Source organism: Nannobrachium achirus (genome assembly GCF_963921795.1).
Source record: "Nannobrachium achirus genome assembly, chromosome: 3".
Lineage (NCBI taxonomy): Eukaryota > Metazoa > Chordata > Actinopteri > Myctophiformes > Myctophidae > Nannobrachium > Nannobrachium achirus.
The window spans coordinates 53,583,090-53,606,557 of NC_137812.1; the positions used below are offsets into that span (position 1 = coordinate 53,583,090).

Genomic DNA, 23,468 nt, shown 5'->3' on the forward strand with positions numbered 1-23,468 from the left:
GAGCATGTAGATCAGCTATTTTCACAATTTCTGCATCTAATATTTGACAATTTGGCCAATGTTTATTTTCTCATTTTAGAGGCTTAAAAAGTCATTATATTGTCACTTAAGAAATGTGCTATACACTTAAAACTCATGTCGGTTTGTTTACAATGTTGAAATGTTGAAACAATGTTACACATAAAGTTAATCATCTTGGGACCCCCCCAAAATAATTTGGAGACCCCCCTGGGGGTCCTGACCCACAGGTTGAGAACCACTGGTCTACTGCTGCACATCTAGCAGCTTCACTGGAGCAAGTAGGAGTTACAGTAAAGTGCCTTGCTCAAAGCTAGCTCAGCATGAGCTGCTGAGCACTAGCCTGGCATTGCTCATACTAATTCCTCACTGCCACCACTACCAACAGGGGGTGGTGTTGTGCAGTCTGGTTTATTAACCAGGCTAGCTGAGCACAGGGAGAGAAAGCCATACTCTTCTAACCTCCAGAATACTAGAAGCAGCCTCCAGGTCAGAAATCACCAGATACACGTGGACTGGAAGGATGGTGTTTCTCAGATGGTGTTTGTACTAACCCAGCTCCCAGCACGCAATGTGAAGCTGCTGGGTTGTAAAAGATCTTGTAAAAGAGAATCCACACTTACTTCTGACCGTCTCTCGATAAATAAGACATAAAAGGAACAGCTACTTGACCCCCAGTAAGGTTGTGGTTACCCGGGGCAGGCCCTAGGATGGACTATGTCTTGCTTTGTTGATAAAAGTTGTACTCAGAACTCAGAACACAGTCCCTGGGTACATAAATGTAAGAATAATTATACTTAATAAAAATCAAAACCCTATTTGGTAGGACAGGAGAGTACAGTCTTAAATAAATAAAGGCTTTGAGTTTTGTACACAAATTTGTGAGCATGTACAACGTGCGTGCGTGCGTGCGTGCGTGCGTGCGTGCGTGCGTGCGTGGGTGGCAAGACATGGATGAGCAAACTTCTATCATCACTCAGTAAACTCAATATTGACTGTCTTCAAGTTCACACAAATAAAACAAATCATGGATTTTCAAATGGAGCAGCTCCAGATGCAAAGTTCTTATTTCACGTAAATGTGAATTCATTTGAAAACACCACATCGACTTGGTTTTTTGAACAACTGCTTTTTCATTATAGAAAATAACCTTCCTCTTGTCAAAGATTGTTGTTACCCATGTGAATTCTGAAGTATTGTATACGTCTGTAACTATCCATCACTCTTCCTATAAATTCCCTGACTTTCCTTACAAAACAACGGGAGACATTCTACGTACATATTTATCTGCGGTTATTAAATAGCATATAAAAGGCTGGTAATGTGTTTTCACCTGACAAACCTTTTGATTCATTGAGGAAATTGTACTAGAGGCAGGAGTGAAATATGAGGCTGTCCCACATTCATACAGAAACTTCTGGGACGAGGTTGGAAACGCAGCAACCCAGCAACATACAGTCATTAATCAGAGGGCTGGGCTGCAGGCTGCAGCAGATTCTCTTCTCTCCTGCAGGGTGAGACGCCCTTGTCGAACAGTTTCCTGAACCCATGCATTTGCATTTCTATTCAAAAATAGAATTCTTCTTTTGCCGGCAATTCTGCTTCATTTGACCATTTGACAGTACAGTACTGTGGAGACCGACAGGGAAGAGAGAGGGGTGACACAAGATATGACTCCGTTTCAAATTCATCAGGGCTTGCGACTGTCGGGATTATTATATTGATCGATTATTAATCGAGGAGCACACGCTTTATTATTGTTTAATCAACAAATCAATTAAAGGACAACTTTAGTTTTTTACAACAAGGGTTCATATTTTAGATTGTAATTAAAGAATATAAAAGATGAGTGTTAAATTGATTTCATTTACTTCTTTCTATTGTTTTAGAGATTCTTATTTTAGTGGTTGGGGGCATGCGTACAAGTGGCCAAATATGTCATTTTACACAGAATAAGCCCATTCCCAAGATACAACGCAACCTTTCATGGTTGGATGTGACTTATGGGGGCTAGAAGTGTTACTGTAAATAACAATAAAGAAACTGCTGGCTTATTGTGTCTAAAAAGACATATTTAGCCACTTGTACGCATGCCCCCATGCGTACGCATGCCCCACATTTTAGCACGGTAAACGCGATAAAACAATAGAACGAAGCAAATGAAAACATTTTAACACTCACTTTTTCTTTTCTCTAATTACAATCTAAAATATGAACCCTTGTTGTAAAAAAACAAAGTTGTCCTTTAAGCGTTGCTTCATGCTCGCAAAATGGTGGCCTGCAAAAAGAGATAAATAATAAATATTATTATTTGGCCATTTCTTTTAAATATTTTTAATATTTTCGCCAACAAATAGATAATCTTTTACTAACTAGATCTAGACCTGCAGTAGGTAAAGACATATACGGTAAACTTTATCCATACTGTATACATACTGTACAGTGTGTATACTGTATAGTTGGAGTTAACTATGAAACCCGGCAGATCCTGTCCGTCCGTAGATGGGTAGTAGATGGTAACGCCTCAATGTCTATAGCTGACCTGTTGTGACATCACATTGTTGACTCAATGACCAAGACCAATCATATATGGAGATCCCTGATGTCATCAATATCAAGCCCATAATTTGGCAATGCCCATACAGTATATGGACGGCATTGGACGCTCCATATGGCCAAGACAGAATTGCAAATCAAGACTGCTGACTATAATCACCTGGATATCCATATATGAAGATCACGACACTGACCTCATCAAACCATGGATATCCATACATGGAGACACCTGGATCATCACCTAGATCTCCATATATGGAGCGGACCTCTCAATATGAAGTGCATATCTGTGAATTCTCGCCCTTAGGGCGTCTTAATGGTGTATACCGTACTGTATATCGTCACTTTTGTGCAGAAACCTTGTATTTCCATATTTCATCTTTTTAGTTAAAAAAAATATATATATATTTACCCTACTTTAAACATTGTCGTAAAACTTTCACACAAAAGGGGTGAAAATAGATAGATACCTTTATTTTTAAACTTGTTCACATGTTATAACAACATGTCTAAAATAGGGAGACCAGGTTGAAAGTGGTTAAGTCTGTCTGTGGGTTCTATAAATATTGAAACAACAAAAGGTAATATCTTACTAGGTAAGAGCTTCAAACTGAATAACAACTACTTTGGATCCATTGAAAAGCAGGTTTTCTTCCCCCATTTCCTGAAATGTAACACTTTTGGTTATAAAAGGCCGACAGCAAATGCATCATATTGAACAAAGTTTAATGTATTTCTACTTCTCTTTGAGTGCTTTAAAACATTGCTAAAACATTTTGGGCGAGGGAGAAAATGATATGCTAATGTTCAGAATTGGCTCTGTACAAACAAAAGACTAACCGGCAGCGGAGTTCTCTCCCGCAGCTTAACTTTAGAAGCCATGGATCCTATTTGATGACTGTATTTCACCAGAGTGCTGCCTGAAACATCTCCCAAGCCGAGGTAAACACTATACAGCCGCATCTTAAATTGCAACAGTCAATATCGCAATTAATCGTCCGGCCCTAGCCTTCAGGAATATTTACAGAGTGAACACCTGTGGCGCAACACCTCACTTCCTCCTAGCACTCTGCTTCGGCCATCATTCTTTATGACTGACAGTCTTTATAATTGACCCTATTTTAGGACCCCACCCCTCTCTGTAGCTACGGTTAGCCTGCACTGAGCTGGGCTGAATCACTCTATAGCCCCAATATAACTGACACAGGTTAACTGCTTAATTTTGTCCCCATCCGTTTGTGAGCTACTCTTCTAAGTCCTGCGATGTTTAAACAGCGGAACAAAAATGGACTAACTTCACTTCCTACAAGTACCGTCCATCATCCAACAGGTCCTGTCTTCATATTGTATAGTTCACCCATGAATTTCTGATTTTATCTAGATATCTTTAATATCCAATCGAGTATTGGACCAATAAAACCAATCAAAACAATTCTGATTCCAAACGAGGATTGAATAATTGAATTAAAATAGAAAATAATGGGTTGTAATTTCAGCCAGGTCATTCACCATCATTAAGCAAAGAATGATTTTGACTCAACATTTAAGTAGTAGTAATAATTAGTTAACTTGCAGGAGGTGAGAAAAAGGCCTTCCCCCTTTAATAGGTGGGAGATAGTGGAGGTTGGGAATAGGGGGTATGCCCTGGCCTGTTTCAGTGGATCATTAAGCCATAGGCCTTCATTAGGTAATAAATGATGCACCCTACATTTTAAAGGATAATGAGTAACTTGGGGGAGGCAAACGGTATTCACCGAAGCGAGGAATAGTAGCACACTATATTTGCAGTATGAGGATTTCCCCATGCAGGTTGGAAGTTAAAGCCCATATAGTTCTAATGCGTGACTTAAGTCATTGATAAACAAAAGAAAAGTACTGTGTTTTCAGGAATCTCAGGAACCTATGATTTAGAAAGATTAAAAACTGAAATAAAATGATATGTAGATATTGCATAGCCTTATCAAATAGAATGCTTCAGATGTATTTAAAACAACAACAAACAAAATAATAACTGCACACTCCCATACTTCAATAGGGAGCAAACCCACCGGTATGTATGAGACTCTGTTTTAATTCACAAGGCTTTGTCTCTGTCAATTTGCCATACCTCAACATATGCACTTGATCAGCACCTAGTGACTTCAAAGGCTGAGTAGCCCAAGGAAAAATGTAAAGAAGAAAAAAGAAAAAGAAGAAAAATTACCTTCTCTGTTTTTGCTTCTGAATTGTTGCTTCTGGCACCTAGCCATGTGACAAGTTTCAAATACTCTTGCATGCGTACTTTAGTGGCTCATTTCCCACTGGAAAAATACACATTAACATTATCTTTATTTTGTCTTTAGTGGGAAAGGTTACAACCAGTAAGACTCCCTAATCGGGAGATAAGCGACCGTTGGTCGCTTATCTCCACAAATATCACAGCCTCCACCTCTCACGTCATACGGGCAGCCATAGTTACACCTGGAATGTTGAATCTCCATATATGGAGATAACCTACCCATCACACAAAGTCTGACCTCACAAGCCCATACCTGGGCATGGACGACTTATATCTCCATACGGAGATGGCCATATATGGAGATACGATGACATCACAGAGTCCACAGCTGATGATGTGGCGTGATGTCATACAATACACAAACAAGCCCTATATAAAGGGGCAATTCTCACCAGGGAAGAGAGCATTCCCCACTAGCTGAGTATCTTAAGATGGTTGGATGTGATGATAAGCCACAAATAGGCCAAAAGTTTGTTTTACCAATTATCAAGACATACGGGCAGTTGACAGTTTGCCATTGTTACTCATTGAAGTTGAATCTCCATCTGAATCCCTTTTATGCCCATATATGGAGATCCCTGCTCTGAGTATCTGACATCACTAATCCCTTTTATGCCCATATATGGAGATCCCTGCTCTGAGTATCTGACATCACTAATCCCTTTTATGCCCATATACAGTATGGAGATCCCTAACAGAATCCATTTTATGCCCATATATGGAGATACCTGCTCTGAGTATCTGACATCACTGTGATGTCACCTGTTTATGCCTAAATATGGAGATCCCTGCTCTGAGTATCTGACATCACTGCGATCTCACCTGTGATGTCACAGTGACACATCACCTCAGTATCTGTGATGTCACAGTGACACATCACCTCAGTATCAGGCGTTACACGTATACATTGAGCAGGGCAAAGGTGTGACGTGTGTGACGGACGGACGGACGGACGGACGGACGGACGGACGGCCGGTGGAGGTTTTCATACTAAACTGCGACCTTACGGTCGCAATTACGTATGCGTAGGTGTTTTTCATCAGTTCCAGCTCCGATCAGCAATGATGACACCGAAGTAGAGATGGCAATTTTTGCCCCCTTTCTGCCGCATGCTATGAGAAAGCTTCTCCTGATTTGCGGGGACCAGGGAATAAAGAGACCAAGGGCTCTACAGTACTGTGCAGGTATTTCAATCACCCTAAAAATAAATAATGTGCAAACCGAATGTGCCACCAAATGTAATCTTTTATTCAATCCAAAGTAAAAGAGTTTGAAGTAATTTAACCTATTTTGCAATCAGAATCCTCTATTATAACACTATTACAACCCCCCCTTCCCCAGTCCCATGAGAGAGAGAGATAAAGTGCTATAGCAGGCAGTTCACGAACACCCTTTTTTAGTCTATAGAACGCACTCATTTCTGGTGAAAGACAGACATCCTTTTATATCCACCTTAATGGTGGATATAGCTCTTCTCTTATGATCTAGTAGTGCCCTTTTAACATATAACATGACGCACAAGAACATAAATAAATAGAATTAACATTTGTATGGGTTTTCCCACAAAAACCTGCATATTGATGATTATTTCGGAGGAAATGTGGTATTAGAGTAAAAACCAACCCAACCTTCAGGAGGCACAGTACCGCATTATCTGTCTTACAATTTAATTACGCCAGTGGTTTTTCTTTTGTGTCTACTATTCACTGTCTACCTAACCCTTTCCCAACACCTACCCCTAGGGCCTAGGGTTACGGTTAAGGAGTTAGGGGGCAGCAGTAGCTCAGTCTAGGGACTTACCGTGGCTACGGGAGGTTGGCCGGTTCAAGTCCAGCATGGATCACAGTGTGTGGTGTGGATCACAGTGAGTGCTAGCTGGAGAGATGCCAGTTCACCTCCTGGGCACTGCCAAGGTGCACTTGAAAAAGGCACCGAACCCCAAACTGCTCCTGGGCACCGCTACGTGGCAGCCGATTACTCCATCTTGCCACACTGTATGACCCTGTGTGTGTATGTCTGTATTTTGGGCCTATGTGTGGGTAAAACTGTGCGACAAAAAAAAAAAAATCTCCAAGGAGATTAATAACTGTAATCTTCTTAATCTTAAACCTATCCCTAACACTAAGCCTCCGTTTCAATGTCTGCCTCCCAACTTCCCGCCTGAAAAACCGTAACATTTGCTATAGTATACAGTATCAGTTTATTCACCTGATGATGATCCACATGTCAATAAACAGTGGTTTCAAGAGTGGAGGTTTTATCGTCTCCCTCCCTGGCGTTGCTATTTTGTGCAAAATGTTTCAAAAAATGTCAAAAGAATAGTAAAATTACAACGTGTTGTGAGCTTGTAGATCGTCTATTTTTGCAATTTGTCTTATGACAAAGTCCATCGGGCTTACAGTACGTGGTTTACCGTACCTTAGTTGAACAGAAAAGTTATAAGACAAGAACATACCCACACATGTCCTCCCATCAGGCGCTAGCTGCAGACCAGGAGATGGACACTGGCATCGCACCTCTCCTTTCAGGACCTGACAGCCGTACTGACAGTTAGCCATGCCACAGCTACGGGCATCTGGAGGGGAGGAACAATGCAAAAGCATGTTACGCACATGAATTCCACAATATGGTAGAGCACACACAGGAGTCAATATTTATACAGTGCCTCTCTCTCTCTCTCTCTTTGGCTCTGCTTGTATTATTTTTGTTGCAGATACTGTATCCACCCACACATACCCTAGTGCTGCATAATAAACATTATGTTCAACATTTCATTTCATTCAGATTGTCTGATATTGCAAGTACCATGAAATCATTTGGATATGGTTGAATGGACATCTCTTTACACACTGTACTTACCTGAGGATTGCTGTTCACAAGATTGCTTTTGTTTATAAAGCTATCTTGGGGGATCATACTTATAACTGAGATCAGTGGATCTCGGCCCCAAAAGCTTTGCATGTTTTCCGCATTCTAAGAGCAAAACTGAATTAAACTGAATCAAAGGTAAAGAAAAGCATTCAGGGTTGCTGCCATTGGGAACTGGCATTGGAATGTTTTTAAAAAGTGTCAAATGCTGTTTTTCTCTGTATTTCTCCCCCTTTTTAAAGTATTTTGTTATGCTACTGTCATTATTTTTGTTGATAAAAATGCAGCCCACATGTTCGTGGTTGAGTTTAGGACATGCACTGTATGTGGCATGTGATATACCGGTATCTGTACAATTTTTTGCTCCTGTCTTGGCTAGGTCAACCTTGGAAATGAGATATGAATCGCTGTTATTATTTTACCTTTAATAATACAGTAATCATACACACAATCTTCGCTATTCTCCAGACAGGGCTAGAGGGTCAGGCACGGGGCTCATCTGTCTTCGTATTATCAGAGATGACCCCATGATGACTCCAGGGTGCAAATAATAACAAAAGGTCACACAACCTGCCTATTGTTAGATTCTACCCCACAGCGCTCTGTGGTCCTCCCTCACCCATCTTCAACCCCTTTCTCCCCCATCAATGCACCAGTGTTTTCTGCACAGTAAAGTCCTCAGTGCTCATTTAACTCTGAGACAAGGGTCTTCAACAGGGGGTCCAGGACCCCTAGGGGGTCCTCAGAGTTACTGCAGGGGGTCCTTCAAATCTTTGTGAGACTTTTCTCTCCTTTTTTATATTAACCACTTGAACCCTAGCGTCCATATTTTGGAGGACTTTAGCCGAAAATAGCAGATCTACGAGCTCACAACACAACGCCTCGAAGCGCGAGGTGTTGTGAGCTTGTAGATCGGCTATTTTCGGCAAAGAGGTTGGTGTAGAGGGGAAAAAGAGCAGACTAAGTACAGATTGAAAGATCAAGTTTATTAAGTATTGACGGGTCAAGTGGTTAAATATCTGAAAACACAAATTGACATGAATCCAAAATACACATGATTGTGCTGTCAAACGATGAAACTATATGGAATCTATGAAAAGGTTGTGGGGGTCCCTGCTTCGTCTCTCTCTCAACTAAGGGGTCCTTGGCCAGAAAACGTTGAAGACCCCTGCTCTGAGATGTAATGCACCCTTGCAGGTGCATTTGGTTACATGCGTCCCCTCTCAGATGTTAAATGAACACCGGGGATGTTACAGTGTGCTGTTGAGCCAGTGTGCATTCTGAATCAAGACTTTCCCAAAACAATAAGAAAATGTCAGGCTCTATTCTTCTGGTGGGATCTCTGTGTCAGAGAGGAAATTAAATTTGAGGGCCCTTGATGCTGATTCTGCTGCAGTTGCCACTAGCACTCAGACTACCATGGGAGCCATAGAGCGGAGAGGAGTTTGGAGGCAGACCAGGTTGATTAAAAGCTACAGTGATCTATCGATCAAAGCGGGAGGAGGAGGAGGAGGGAGAGGGCGAAGGGCAGGGCCTTTGAAAGCTATCATCATCATGACACACAACAACCATCTGGAGCAGTGGTTCCTTATGGCATGAACTAGACGTACCAAGGAACAACTGACTTTTCCAAAGTCAAAAGGCTAAAAGGCAGAAGAATTAAAAGTTGGCGAAACAGGAGCAGTGCGACGCGTAAATCAATACACACCATTTACCTCTACCAAACACTAACAATAAAGTCCACACTGTGAGCTTAGCTCTGTATCCATTTCATTACATGTTGTTTTGTTAACTTGTTCTACTTTAATTGTCCATGTGCAGAGCAGCACTGAACAATATCGATAGAGATTGTACTCTCTATACAATCTTACAATAGAATATAGTCCCCTATAAAAACTACTTATTGCACAAAAGTGGAAAGGTGAGGTGAGGAGGAGAGGAAACATTTATTAGATGTTTGGAGGCAGCAGCAGTGAGAAGTATCGACTCCCGTTCACAGGGGCGTAACAAGGGGGGGAAAAGTGGGACTTCAGTTATATTACTAGGGCCCAAGGTGGAGGGGGCATTCATCTCAACACCTACATTGGAGCATTTGGAGGCAATCCTAAACCAGAATGTTTAGCTACATATTCTCACAAACACCTCTCACAAACATAGCCACCACGTCGAACAAACGTGAAAATTTCCCACTGTCCACATTTTAAACATGCCACTCTTTGAACCGCATTTATTTCAATTTAACAAACTTTGCTCATGCAGAGCAGCCCACTCCTGACGGAGTGATCCAAAGTTGACCGGCGACGCGATTTACGTCACAAATGGGCGTAAACACAACGCACTCCAAGCCTACAAGCTGCAAGCAATGCCATCAAAGTATCAAGCTCACAGCGTGCTGCAAGCTTGTAGATCTGCTATTTTTGAAAAGTCGTGAAAAAGTATGCAAATCTTTGAATCTTTGTATTTTTTAAGTGAACATTTGTCACTAAAATTTTGCTTCTGGGGGGTCCCAGCCTCCCAGGAACTGTATATCTTGAGATGGGGGTCCGTGGCCAAATACATATAATTTTGGGGGTCCTTCACGTGAAAAAGTTTGAGCACCAGCACCACTGACATAACCCTTAGAAGGATTTGAAATATTCAAAGACATTTTCACGATTAAAAAAAAATAGCAGATCTACAAGCTCGCAGCACGGCCGCGCTGTGAGCTCGTATATCTGCTATTTTTCAATAGTTAAAGCACCCAGGGCCCAGAATGTGGTGCAACACCCCTGGGTGAGGAGGAGAGGAAACATTTATTAGATGTTTGGAGGCAGCAGCAGTGAGAAGTATCGACTCCCGTTCAGTGGGACACCTCTGGGCATCCAATAAGACAGGCACATTCCTCAGGCCGGCCATTAAAGAAAGAGTGGAGGAGGGGGGTGTGGGTAGTAAAAGTCATGGTTCCTTTTAAATTGTTCATTTTACAGCTCTTAAGGTGCTCTTCACAGGTGTCTCTCAAAGCCCAGAGAGAGAGAGAGCATAGAGCGAGAGAGAAAGAGCTAGAGAGAGAGAGAGAGCGAGAGAGAGAGAGAGAGCGCTCGTGGCAAGATGATTCAGAAATGGGGCATAATCAAAACATTTCATCAAAGTCACTGTGCAGCTGCTGTGAAAGGCGCACGCACGAGTGTGGAAATGTATTTCATAATAGGATATGTGAGTGTCATCAACTTTGCCTTGTGGTGAAATCATGTAGGTATATTTGTACTGACTGAGGAAAGAGGGTTCATGGTTATATATCACCACAATAACAAAGTGCTAGAGAGATTATTTATGAAAGAGGCAGAAATGGAGAAAGCAGAGAGGAGAGTTCAGAGAGGGAAAATTAGATTTCTACATAACCACTTATCTGTGCATTGAGAGAGAATGGAGACATTTAAAAACACGCATATATGGCTTGTTGAGAGATTAATGAGGTTAGGAAGGGAACTTCAGTAAGGAGAAATTACGTATTTAATTGACACAAAACAGTAAGGAGAGACAGAGAGCCACAGTAAAAAAGAGAAAGAGACAGTGTGAAAAAGGCCAGCTAGTTTGAGTTCAAAGCCAAGCCACTCAGCTGATTGGCAAGGTCGGGCCAACCTGACCAGGGTGTGGTCGCCTAGCTGCTCAGCTGCATGTAATCAACCAGTCAGCTATAAAAGCAGGGCAGAGTCTCTTTTTCTTTCTTTTCATACAGACCTGTGTGCGTCTTGCAGATTGTAAGTAGGCTGCTGTTCCTGTTTGTTTGTGTGTTAGTTCCATTTGAAGTTGACTGTATTCTATTTTACTTTGGCAGGTTGTGGTTTTTGTATTTGTTATTTGTGGATTATGAGAATAATACTTTTGTGTTATTTAACCAAGTTGTATATATAGCCGATCTACAATCCTGTGTTTGATGGTTGTATGTTTTCTGTTTATGCTGTTTCAGATTAACCACACACCCCTGTATTTCTATGATAATTTCAAGTAAAGAACGTTAAATCCTGACCACGCCTTGTTCTTGTCGAACCACCTGGAGCGGTGTATGCTCTCAACCTGCACCACCACACGGCTACAAAACATTTGGTCCTTCGAGCCGGATATACACTACTCCAGGAGAATGGAGCACCAAGTGGTCCGACCACAGAGGCAGTCTACCCACCCAGCTCATCTAGCCGATGACCACTATGTAGATCTGGTGCTTCCGAGGCGTTCGTCACTACCTGACTTATCATCCTTCCGTCCATGTGTATTCCAAGAGGACCGGCAAGGGCAAACCACCCGCTCTTCATCACCGGTTAGTCAGTGCTCCAAAGACTATTACATGATGGATGAGTGGCAACACCGGTCTGAGAACATGGAGGAGGAGGAGGAGTGCAGCTCTCTTCATCGTCAGGTAGGACAATGTTCTGAATTCAAGTCTACAGAGAGGCAGTTATCAGACCACATAGAGCAGCACCAATATTATGACCAGGACAGAGAAGTAATTAAGTACATTAAAGAGGAGAATCAAGGGCTACGAGAGGAAGTGAGAATGTTAACAGCCGCCATGTCCGAGATGCGTCACTCATCGCAATCAGGCACAGCTAATAGTCCACCCCCACGCAGTAGCGCGTCAAAGAGGGTAAGCAGAGAAAGGGAGGAGTACTACAGATCGTCGGTAGCTCCATCACGCTCAGGCTCACACCCCGCGGCATATGCAATGGAGGTCAGACAACACAAGCTGGAGGAGATAGCATCGCGTCTGAGACATTCTGAGATGCATTACTCAACTCATCGCCCCACTCCACAAGTTTCACCTCTCTCGTCCCCCAGTCCTCGTGCCCCACCACCCTCAATTGCATCCTCTCCGACCAGGGATAGGGTTTATTATGGTCTAACTCAACGCCGCTCGTATTCACCTGAGTATCGTCAGGGAGGTGGTCATTATGGGGAAGATTATGCAATGCCGCTAACCCCACCAAGAGAGAGACGCGGTTACAACACTGCACCACAAGGTGGTTATTACTTAACCCAGCATCGCTCAGCTGTACCTGTCTCTCACCCAGCACGTGACCATTACTACTCCCCTGAACGTTGCTCATCTGTGCCTGTCTCTCACCCTGTACGCCATGGCTACTACTCACCTGAACGTCGCTCATCTGTGCCCGTCTCTCACCCTATGCGCCAACGTTACCACTCACCCGAGCAACGTTACCACTCTCCCGGGCGACGTTACCATTTACTTGAGCGACGTAGCTCACGCTCGCCTGATCAACAGAGACACACCTCCCGCGAGCGTCGCCCGGCGGCGCATGCAACCCATCAGGCACGTCCTGCAGCAGCGTACGACGGTCCTTCAAGACGCCGTTACTACTCACCTGAGCCTCGACGAGCTGCAGAGGTTCCTTATGATCATCAGTTTGCGCCCAGAAAAGAGAGCACATACAAAGGGCCCTGTCCTACCATCCCCAACTTTGTCCGTCCAGATTCCAGAGAGTTTTCACGTCTTCGGCTCGCTCTTGAGAATGTTCTGCCAGATGACGCTTCTGAAAGGTTCAAGTTCCAGGTCCTTACAGATCATCTGAAACTGGAAGAGGCCCAGCTTGTGGCTGACTCCTACTGCAATTCCAGGTACCCCTTCACCGACACTATGGAAACTGATGATATGATGTGATGACATTGTAAATACTTTTTGTACCAAAACGTTTGCTAAATATCTGATCTAAGCTGATTTAAGTAAATCTATATTTTTATATTATATCTAAGTACCAAAAGCCAATGTTTTACAGTATTGTCCCACAGTCAGGTTACTAGAGTTCATTTCAAGGTTCATCCACTCACGCACAGTCCTGTCTCACACGCACGCCAGCATGCACCTAGAGCGTGATCAGCTCATGCTCACCTCATGTCACCAATGATATAGTAGTGCATGCTCTGTGACTCAGCCGCCTTGAAAAAGCTACATTTCTCTGTTATCTTCTGTGAATGATGTTTTGCACCTGTTTTGCACAAGTCAGCCTGTACGTGCAGATACCCGCACCCACGCACTTGCGGGGTCTCAGCCGCCTTGGAAAAGCTACATTTCTCTGTTATCTGTAAAGAGAAACCCAACGATTCCTGGCACAGCCCAGGGGCGGGGGAAGGAGGAGTGAAGATCACGTGGTGATGGGGCGGAGGCAGACAGCCTTGCCCCCCTGAGTGTGTGGCCCAATCATGCCTGCCCAGCTGAAGAAACATCCAATAGAGTCCAGCCCGGGACTCCTCCCACGAACCAATCAGAAAGTCTCACCTCCCCTGCTGAAGACCTGCGAAATACTATAAAGACTCTTGTTACTTTCATTTTGCGTCCGTCTCTACGAGAACACTACAGCTTGCTGTTGTGTGCTTTACTGAACGAACCTCTTGGTACCGGTACTTGGATTATTTTCTCTTTTGTCTCCTTACATAGATTTTACTTAGAACTTAGAATAGCCCATTTGTGCAAACGGTATTGATATAATAAATGTTAACTGCTATTATTTTAAATAGAAGTCTCCTGTTTTTAGTATTGATTTCACTGGCACATCCATACTCATTCTTGTTCTACGCATAACCTCACCTTCTGAAGTTTTAGTGCAACTTAGGCGGAGTAGAGAGGCTCGGGCCTCGAGCCTTGTTCTTCTCGTTTGGAGAGAGGTTCTTCCAAAACCTGGTGACCCCGACGTGATGAGTTTTGTGCCTTTTTAACAAATTTTCGAGATTCAAAATTTTCGGAAAAAACGCGTTGTTGCTTTCCCTGAGTGTTCCAGTTCCAACCAGTACAACAGGTGATCACCTACAATATCTAACAAGGTAAGCACAAACCTCTTACACTGAAATTGTGCACATTGGCATAGGTTCTAAATTTAGTTGTGCTGTTGTATGAACTGTCAAACATTCTAGTTCGATAGGAATATTACAGTAAAATCTGTGGGACAAACACTGCTGGGGAGCGTAGTATAACTGCATCCTACCGTGAATAGTGTGCGGTATAAATACAGGCATCTACAACACCGGGTCGCGCCTGGGTTGAATGAGTAAAAGGTAACCTAGAGCACTAGTAGGGTAAGTCTCAAGTCCCGAACCTAGAGCACTAGTAGGGTAAGTCTCAAGTCCCGAACCTAGAGCACTAGTAGGGTAAGTCTCAAGTCCCGAACCTAGAGCACTAGTAGGGTAAGTCTCACGTCCCGAACCTAGAGCACTAGTAGGGTAAGTCTCAAGTCCCGAACCTAGAGCACTAGTAGGGTAAGTCTCAAAGTCCCGAACCTAGCGTGAGGGGGGTAACTATAGTAAATCCTAGCCAAGAACGCAGTGTGAGGGGAGTGCATTTACTAAATCCTAGCCCAATAACACAACGGTGTATCCGCCGTATTGTAAATAATAACAGTGTCTCTGGAGTACAAGGGGGGCTGTTACGGTGTCTCCGCCGTGTTGTGAATGTTTAAACAGTGTCTCTGGAGGACAAGAGGGACTGTGAGAGATTGTGAGAGCGAATGGAATAAAGTGAATGATTGATGATTTGAATGAACTCAATGTATAACGGACTGTTTTAAAAATAGTTAAACAATTTTGTAAGCTCTCTAAATAATTTTAGTAGATAGAATACATCCCAGCGTTCCTTCTGAGCATATATATTATATATATTGTCAGCATATAAATCGGGGACTACAGTTTGAGGCATGGGACATGTATATTGTTGTTATTGATATTGGTGGTTCACTGCGAGGGCAGGCATTTAGTGAGTGTGGTTATTGTGAGCGTTGACAATATTGGTTAACAGTTTCAAACAAGCAAGTCAGTTGGTAATGTTATACACATAGCATAAGATGCCAAGTACAAGTCGAGTTTGAGATGTGATTGACCAAAGGTTGTCATTTGAGGTGTTGTAAGTGTTGGTTTGACTATTTGCCCTGTCCTCGCTGACTGCGCCGCGCGATTCCTTCTAAGTGAACATTTTTGAATTAAAACCATTTTTGAACATTTTAGAATAAAAACCAATCTTGACTGTCTCAAAGAGTCCAGAAATTAGAAAGTCTTAAGAAGCTTCCGACCATTAGATGGTTTGGATAAAAATACTTAAACAGTGTTAAATCATTAATTAAACCTAGTATAAGTCTGACAATTCCTGCCTGTGTACTGTTGTAAGACGAACAGCTAAAGTAAGAATATCTTTGTCAATGTGTACTACAGTAACAGCCTATTTTACTGAAGCTGGTGTACTAACAAGTTATATATAGTTCATCTCCCAGTCTCGATTGGTGTTTTAAAATTGCCGTCAATTATCATAAACATTGGTTCATAGAAATTCAGAAGACACATGGACAAATTAGTGAGACCTAAAAAATCAGGACACAGACTCTCAAAAGGCAAAGACAATCCAATTATGACTCAACCAGTGAGCCAGGGTTGCAAGACATCGAGAAAAATCCCCAAACCACTTAGAGAGCCTTCTGGGTGGACCAGAACTAGTTACACTCTAAAAGAATTGGAAAGTATAAGAAATGATCCCTGGGCTTTTCCCTTTTTCCCCTTTTTGCCAAATGAGTGTTTGGTAGCTGTGATCAGAACCGACAGACCCGGGGAAGAAACTGAAACCATTATTTCTTCCTCCCAAACACAAAATGAAGGGCTAAGGCCCATACACACAGTACTACTCCACTCTAGAAACTCCACCGAGAGGGACTTTCCCCCGACTATAAGTTGGTCTACGACTCATTACAAACATTTTCTAGCAAACTGTAGGCACGTGTCTGACCAGCACCAATCAGGATCTGTGTCTCTGCTGCCCGACAGAGATCCATTCACTTCCGAACCTGAAACTGAAGGGTTCTCTGAACATGTCGCGATTTCGGTGACATACAACCCGAAAAACCCGACTGTAATCTGGAACAACCCAGAAATCCAGAGGTTCTGTGAATTGTCCACTAACTCGGAAGGCAGCAGAGTAGTGGTGAAATTAGGATATGGACGGACCCACACTTGGGCGTCCCAAATTACCAAACTCAGAGCAAGACTAATATTGAGTGACTTACAGGCAGGCCGCACTATTCCTAATTGGAAAGACCACAAGTGCACAGGTCGGACTTGTGCTACTCCATTGACTCCACTCCCTAAAGTTGAGCAGGCTAATCCATTCTTGCCCCCAGACGCTGAGCGTCGTTCTCTTAATCAGTCAACTCCTTTCCTATTGTTACTTCCTGCGGCCCCTGTTTCAGTGCCTGATCTGCCTCAGGATCCAGACGTCCCAGCGGTACCTACAGTAGCATCAGCCCCGCCCCAGAGCCCAGACGTCCCATCTGGGGTGCCTGCTGCAGCGCCGGTTCCGCCTCAGGACTTTGTTCCCCCTGCTGACAATCCCAATCCAATCATTGAAGGGCTGATAATCCCTGCATGTTTAATATTGTGAGCTGAACAGTCAAATTTAAGAAGTCCAATTGTCAATGTGTACTACTGTACCGGCCTACTTTACAAGAGATGGGAAACTTATAGGTTATAGTTCAACTCCCAGCCCTGAATTGTGTTTCGACATAGTCATTGGTTATTGCCATTGTGTGTTTACAGAGATTTTAGAAAATAGGGCACAATTAGGAACAAGGATAATTGAGGTCGAAACCCGTCAGTGCTGTCTCTGTTTCATTAGGAGAGGAGACTGAAGGACAACAGACTCTAATAGTTCTATACATTTCAATAAATTATATTTCAGAACAGACCCATTCCGTCCAATTGCAGAGCCTATTTGTACTCACCACCCGTTAGAATTCTGTTTATATGAACCAAGGTCCTTTTTGGATAGAGAACCTTTGAGATTTTACAATTTAGGAATTTTCAATGTCTGACATCCGTCCACTGGTTTACTGCGCTTCTAACCTTGAAGGTGAACTGTTTAGTTGGAGTGCTACCCTCAGCACGGAGTGGAGTTTTAAAATAGTAATAGGTCCAACTGTTACTTTTACTGAAAAATTAATGAATCACGATCAACTCCTACACCGTATTGCAGAGCTTTTTCAAATTCATTGCCCCATGTGTTTAACTGATAACGGTGAGTGGCAACAAATAGACCAATACAGAGAGAAGTTCTTGAAGTCCACCCCGCTAGACCCCATGCGACGCTGCTACCCTAACTTAGCAACTCTAGGAACACCCATATCACTCGAAACACCCATAGGAGGCTCCCCTGGTCAGGAATCTGAGGATGGGGAAAGGGGAAGAAAGAGTAACAGTAAGAGAAGGGGGAGCAAGAGAGAAGAAGGAAAACCGCAAGTAAAGATAGTGACGGTCCTCCAGCGAGGATGAGAAAACAGGAAAGAAAAGTAAGTAAGGGGAGGAGCTCTGACACGAGGCCAAAGAGAAGTGAAAATGCTCACTCCTCTGAGGGATCAGAGCGAGACAGATTAGATGACGAAAGGGACAGGGTGAGGGATAGAAACCCAGCTGAAGGATTGAGGAGATGAGAAAGCTAGAGTTGGAAAGAGAAAGGTTGTTAGAATGGCAGGACCAGGTTGCAAGAGCAGAAGAGAGGAAAAGAAAGGATTATGAGGGCTTCCCTCCAAATCAGCGAAGCAACCAGGGGCCGCCTCCGTCACACCAAAATGCACCCACTCACAGTCCATATAACCTGCCCCCCCCCCCCTTACACAGCACCCTCTCCCGCAGGGATGGACGGGTACCTCCAAGGTCTCTCTCAGGCCAATACCCACCAGCCCCCACTACAGCCCCACCTGACATACACATAGCCGTACAAGCAGCAATGACTGACTACTTCAGCCAGAACCAAAATTACGCCCAAGACCAAGGTTACTAGGGCTGCCCAAGAAGATTGAGGGTAGCTGCAGCAGAGGAAGCCAATAAGCCATTTATTAGATGTTTCCGAGAAGGACGGCATTTTCAATGTAGTCCTGTATCAGAAACATAAGGGGGATGGTGGGGAACGTAGTGTAATAGCACACTACTCAAAGATTTTGCTCAAATGATAGTAAGTCTGTTAAATGTTGTGCTGTCATGTACTAATGTCTGTTGTTCTATGTCTCCACAGAAATCATCTATTGATAACTGCATGAACACCACCTCTGACGCCAAAACAGGATAACTGAGAGATCTGGGCGTTTAGATAAGAACCTACACTTACACATAATTTAGAAATTGACTATGCCCAGATTTAAAGAAAGAGTTGAAAACATATAGTAAGTCAGAGAGTGATATTAGGATATATAGGAACACCAAGCCCAGCCGTCTGAAGTATACCATGCTCTTGACTGTACTTACGCTCCTCAAAATATGGATGTTTGTACACTTGATAACTCCTGTCCAAGGTGCAAACCGCATATCCGGAGGGACCAAGCATCAGATTATTATCATCATTACATGTTCTGTACTGAGGGAGTGGATTGTTCCACTCACGTGAAAGGGTACTGGTATACTTACTACGGCACTGGTTATCATGTATACGCATGCTTAGGAAATTGCAAGGACAATTGTCAAATTATTGCAGGATCCCGCCCCTTGTCCAATCGCCATAACGGAGGCTGCAGAGTTGTGTTCCCACGACACCTCCCCAGGCACTGTAGCGTTAGGTATATCTCTGTGCGAACGCAATATCCATCTTAATGACGGTTATTGCACCTCTGTGGCTCTAGATGGCACCCTGCTAAATGTCTCATGCCCATGGTTTAATGTATCCGTTTCTCACCTCAGCTATGCTGCTGTGTGGACTTGCGGCAGAGCCGCAAGACATTTTCTCCCACCCAAATGGAACGGCTGCTGCCACCCGGGTTATATTTTTACCAGTGTTATAATTTACCCTGTTGTTCCCCCAGAAGATGACAATGCCCACAATAGAGTTAAGAGAAGCCTAACACCCACCACTGCCTGGGCCACTCCAGACCAGACTCAGACTAACTTAGAATACATTAGGGCCAAGTACCCAGGTTACACATTCAAGGACCCATGGACTGACTCAGACTCCCAAATGGCCTATGGCCTAGGTGCCACCACCTTTATCACCTCTGGTGTGACTGAAGAGTTCACCCTGAAAAAGATTAACACTCTAGCTGCCGAACTGCTAATGTTACATGACTCCCTCTCTGACCTCCAGCTGGCAGGTCAGCTCCTAACCAACGAACAGTCCCAAATCAGGACAGTAGTCCTCAGAAATCGTGCTGCCCTGGACTGGATGACGGCTAAGGAAGGTGGTGTGTGCAAAATGCTAGGTGGAAAATGTTGTTTCTTAATCCCTAAAAATCATGCTAACATTTCTTCCCTCATCTCCCATTCTCGTGATGCCATAGCTACCGTCCCACAGCCCCAGATTCCAAACACTTGGTTTGACTTTAGCTTACTAGGGGGCTTTAGCAACTGGTTTGTCACCACCATTCTCCCAGTCCTGTTGATCGTAGGGCTCATCATTTTCGTAGCCATACCAATGTTGAAATGCATGATTAACAAAGCTGTCCGCACTGTTTACCCTTCTACTGACTTCCAGCTAGCCCAACTGACCGAAGGAGAGGTCCACCAACCTCTCCTGGATCTTGTTACGGACCAGGTCCGTCCACCTCCTGTTTACGAGGAGGCATTTGAGTGAGCTTTTGTTTTTTTACATACTGATGGTTTAATCCACCCACGCATAGACCAGCCTCCAGTCTACTTACACATTGAACCCGTTGTTTTCTATAAGAAATTGTTTTTCCCTGCTTGTGTGAATCCCTAGCATCCCCAAAGGACTAGGTGATATAGTTTTAGGTATTTTCTGCACTGATTTCTGTTTTACCCCGAAGGGGGTCTTGTGTCAATTCATGTTTTCTGATGTCATCTTATGGATGTTGTCTTACAACCAAAAAAGTAAAGTTGGACAGTCACACAGGAATGACAGGGGTATGTTGATCACAATTGTAACAGAAAAAGTTAGGGAATCTGATCAACAATACCCCACTATAGACTGACATGTCAGTGGCTTAGGCAAGGGGATTGGGCACCCCAAACCTAGGCCACAACAGGCGGCGGCGGAATCGCAAGGTTCCGAGGGCACGTTAAAGACAGACATATAGTGCTGGGGAGATTGACTGAAGGCCCCCGTGTCTAGTGAAGGGTGAGTTCACACCCTGCCGTGGTACCGTCTAGTCGGCGTAGTTGTCGCACATGGTGGATGTGGGGGCAACACGTGGTACGTGGATGACAGTCCACACCTAGCAGAGGGTACGTTTTTGGGGACGACCTCTGTGAACAGGCAAGGCTGGTGAAAACGGTCAAAGTTTCAATTCCCATAGCCAAGTGGGGTTGGGATCAGACCGTCGGCTTCCTCCCTGGGTGACCAATCATCACTACGGGGTCAGGGGTCGCTATCGACTGGGTCACCGGCCGGTCCCATCACAGATGACAGTAAGACCCGAGCGGCCGTCGTGTGGGGCTTAATGTACAGTCAAGCCACAGTAAGCCAAAAGCGAATGCGTCAGTAGGCGAGCTGTGTCTCCTGTGATCGGTGGGCTTTGAAAAGAAGACACCGGGAAGCAGGAGAACTTGAACTCTCTGTCCAGGGTTGCCTGGGCGCAGACCTCAGGTGGAAAGGGGTCTAGCCCAGGACTGCACCCTGAGAGGGGAGGTCTAAAGGACTCAAGTGAAAAACTGTGGTCTGTCCAACCAAGTGAAAACTCTGGATTCAGGGACCAAGTTGACCTTATGGTCAAAAGATAGAAACTGACAAGTATGAAATAGATGTCATCAGAAACATAGAATCCTGTGCCATTGTTTATGTGTTAGTTGCATCCCAAAGGGGGTGCCATTTATTGTTTCTAAGTTAAAAAAAAAAAAAACAAGTGTTGATTCTGTTGACCCCCGCTCACCATATTTTTCAGAAACGTTACCCAGTTTAGGTGGACTTCTTAAAAGAAGTCCAAAGGGGGAGTTTAAACTTTTCTGAAAAATGTGCCAAGTATCACATCACTAGTTAGTGATCTGCCCTGGAGGCAGATCAAAGGGGGATTTGATGATATGATGTGATGACATTGTAAATACTTTTTGTACCAAAACGTTTGCTAAATATCTGATCTAAGCTGATTTAAGTAAATCTATATTTTTATATTATATCTAAGTACCAAAAGCCAATGTTTTACAGTATTGTCCCACAGTCAGGTTACTAGAGTTCATTTCAAGGTTCATCCACTCACGCACAGTCCTGTCTCACACGCACGCCAGCATGCACCTAGAGCGTGATCAGCTCATGCTCACCTCATGTCACCAATGATATAGTAGTGCATGCTCTGTGACTCAGCCGCCTTGAAAAAGCTACATTTCTCTGTTATCTTCTGTGAATGATGTTTTGCACCTGTTTTGCACAAGTCAGCCTGTACGTGCAGATACCCGCACCCACGCACTTGCGGGGTCTCAGCCGCCTTGGAAAAGCTACATTTCTCTGTTATCTGTAAAGAGAAACCCAACGATTCCTGGCACAGCCCAGGGGCGGGGGAAGGAGGAGTGAAGATCACGTGGTGATGGGGCGGAGGCAGACAGCCTTGCCCCCCTGAGTGTGTGGCCCAATCATGCCTGCCCAGCTGAAGAAACATCCAATAGAGTCCAGCCCGGGACTCCTCCCACGAACCAATCAGAAAGTCTCACCTCCCCTGCTGAAGACCTGCGAAATACTATAAAGACTCTTGTTACTTTCATTTTGCGTCCGTCTCTACGAGAACACTACAGCTTGCTGTTGTGTGCTTTACTGAACGAACCTCTTGGTACCGGTACTTGGATTATTTTCTCTTTTGTCTCCTTACATAGATTTTACTTAGAACTTAGAATAGCCCATTTGTGCAAACGGTATTGATATAATAAATGTTAACTGCTATTATTTTAAATAGAAGTCTCCTGTTTTTAGTATTGATTTCACTGGCACATCCATACTCATTCTTGTTCTACGCATAACCTCACCTTCTGAAGTTTTAGTGCAACTTAGGCGGAGTAGAGAGGCTCGGGCCTCGAGCCTTGTTCTTCTCGTTTGGAGAGAGGTTCTTCCAAAACTCTCACTAAGATGTACGGGCAGCCACACCGGTTAGCCTTACAGCACATTGCGGAGCTAATGGACGGAGCAGATGTGAGCAGTGGCGATGTGCAGGCCTTTCGTATGTTTGCTTTGCGAGTACGCTCATTAGTGAGCATGCTTGAGCAGCTAGGGAGGAAAGGTCGAGTCGAGTTGGAATGTGGCTCACATGTCACTCGTCTGTTGGGAAAACTTCCGCATGACCTCAGATCCAACTTTAAGAGATTCATCCACCCGCTGCATATCCCTATTCCTACTCTCAACGACTTATCTGAGTGGCTGGAGTATGAACTTCAGATCCAGGAGGACAGCGTGCGCCTCCCAAGTCAACACAGGAAGGAGTATGCACCTAAGAAGCTGGATCACCCCAGAAACAAGAGCATCCCTTCCAAGGCCACAGTTCTTCTTAACACTGAGACCCCAGCTGACCCGGAAGTCAAGCCACCTAACAAGCAGTCACAGGGCCCGCCAACAACGAAAGAGAAAGCTAAACCCTATTGTCCATACTGTGACAACAGTGAACACTTCTTAAATGGCTGTGCCAATTTCAAGGGGCTTAATAAGGAGAGCAAGGAGAGTTGGATTAAGACCAACAACCGCTGCTGGCGTTGCGGCAGAGCGCATCTGGCAGCCAAGTGCACCCTTAAGGCGTTGTGCAAAATGTGCAATCGCAAACACCTTTTAGTTCTCCACGAGGTCAACGAGAGAACACAAGAGCAAGAAGTTAAG

General features: G+C 44.0%; 1 protein-coding gene across 2 annotated transcripts in view; it reads right to left on the minus strand.

The window, feature by feature from the left end:
* The window catches only part of npnta (nephronectin a), a 97,995-nt gene that overhangs the window by 28,320 nt on the left and 46,207 nt on the right, over positions 1 to 23,468 (minus strand). For both annotated transcript variants that reach the window (XM_080721588.1, XM_080721587.1), the window contains one exon: positions 7,308 to 7,427. In XM_080721588.1, the coding sequence (XP_080577714.1) occupies positions 7,308 to 7,427 (120 nt within the window). The remainder of the gene's footprint in view (positions 1 to 7,307; positions 7,428 to 23,468) is intronic.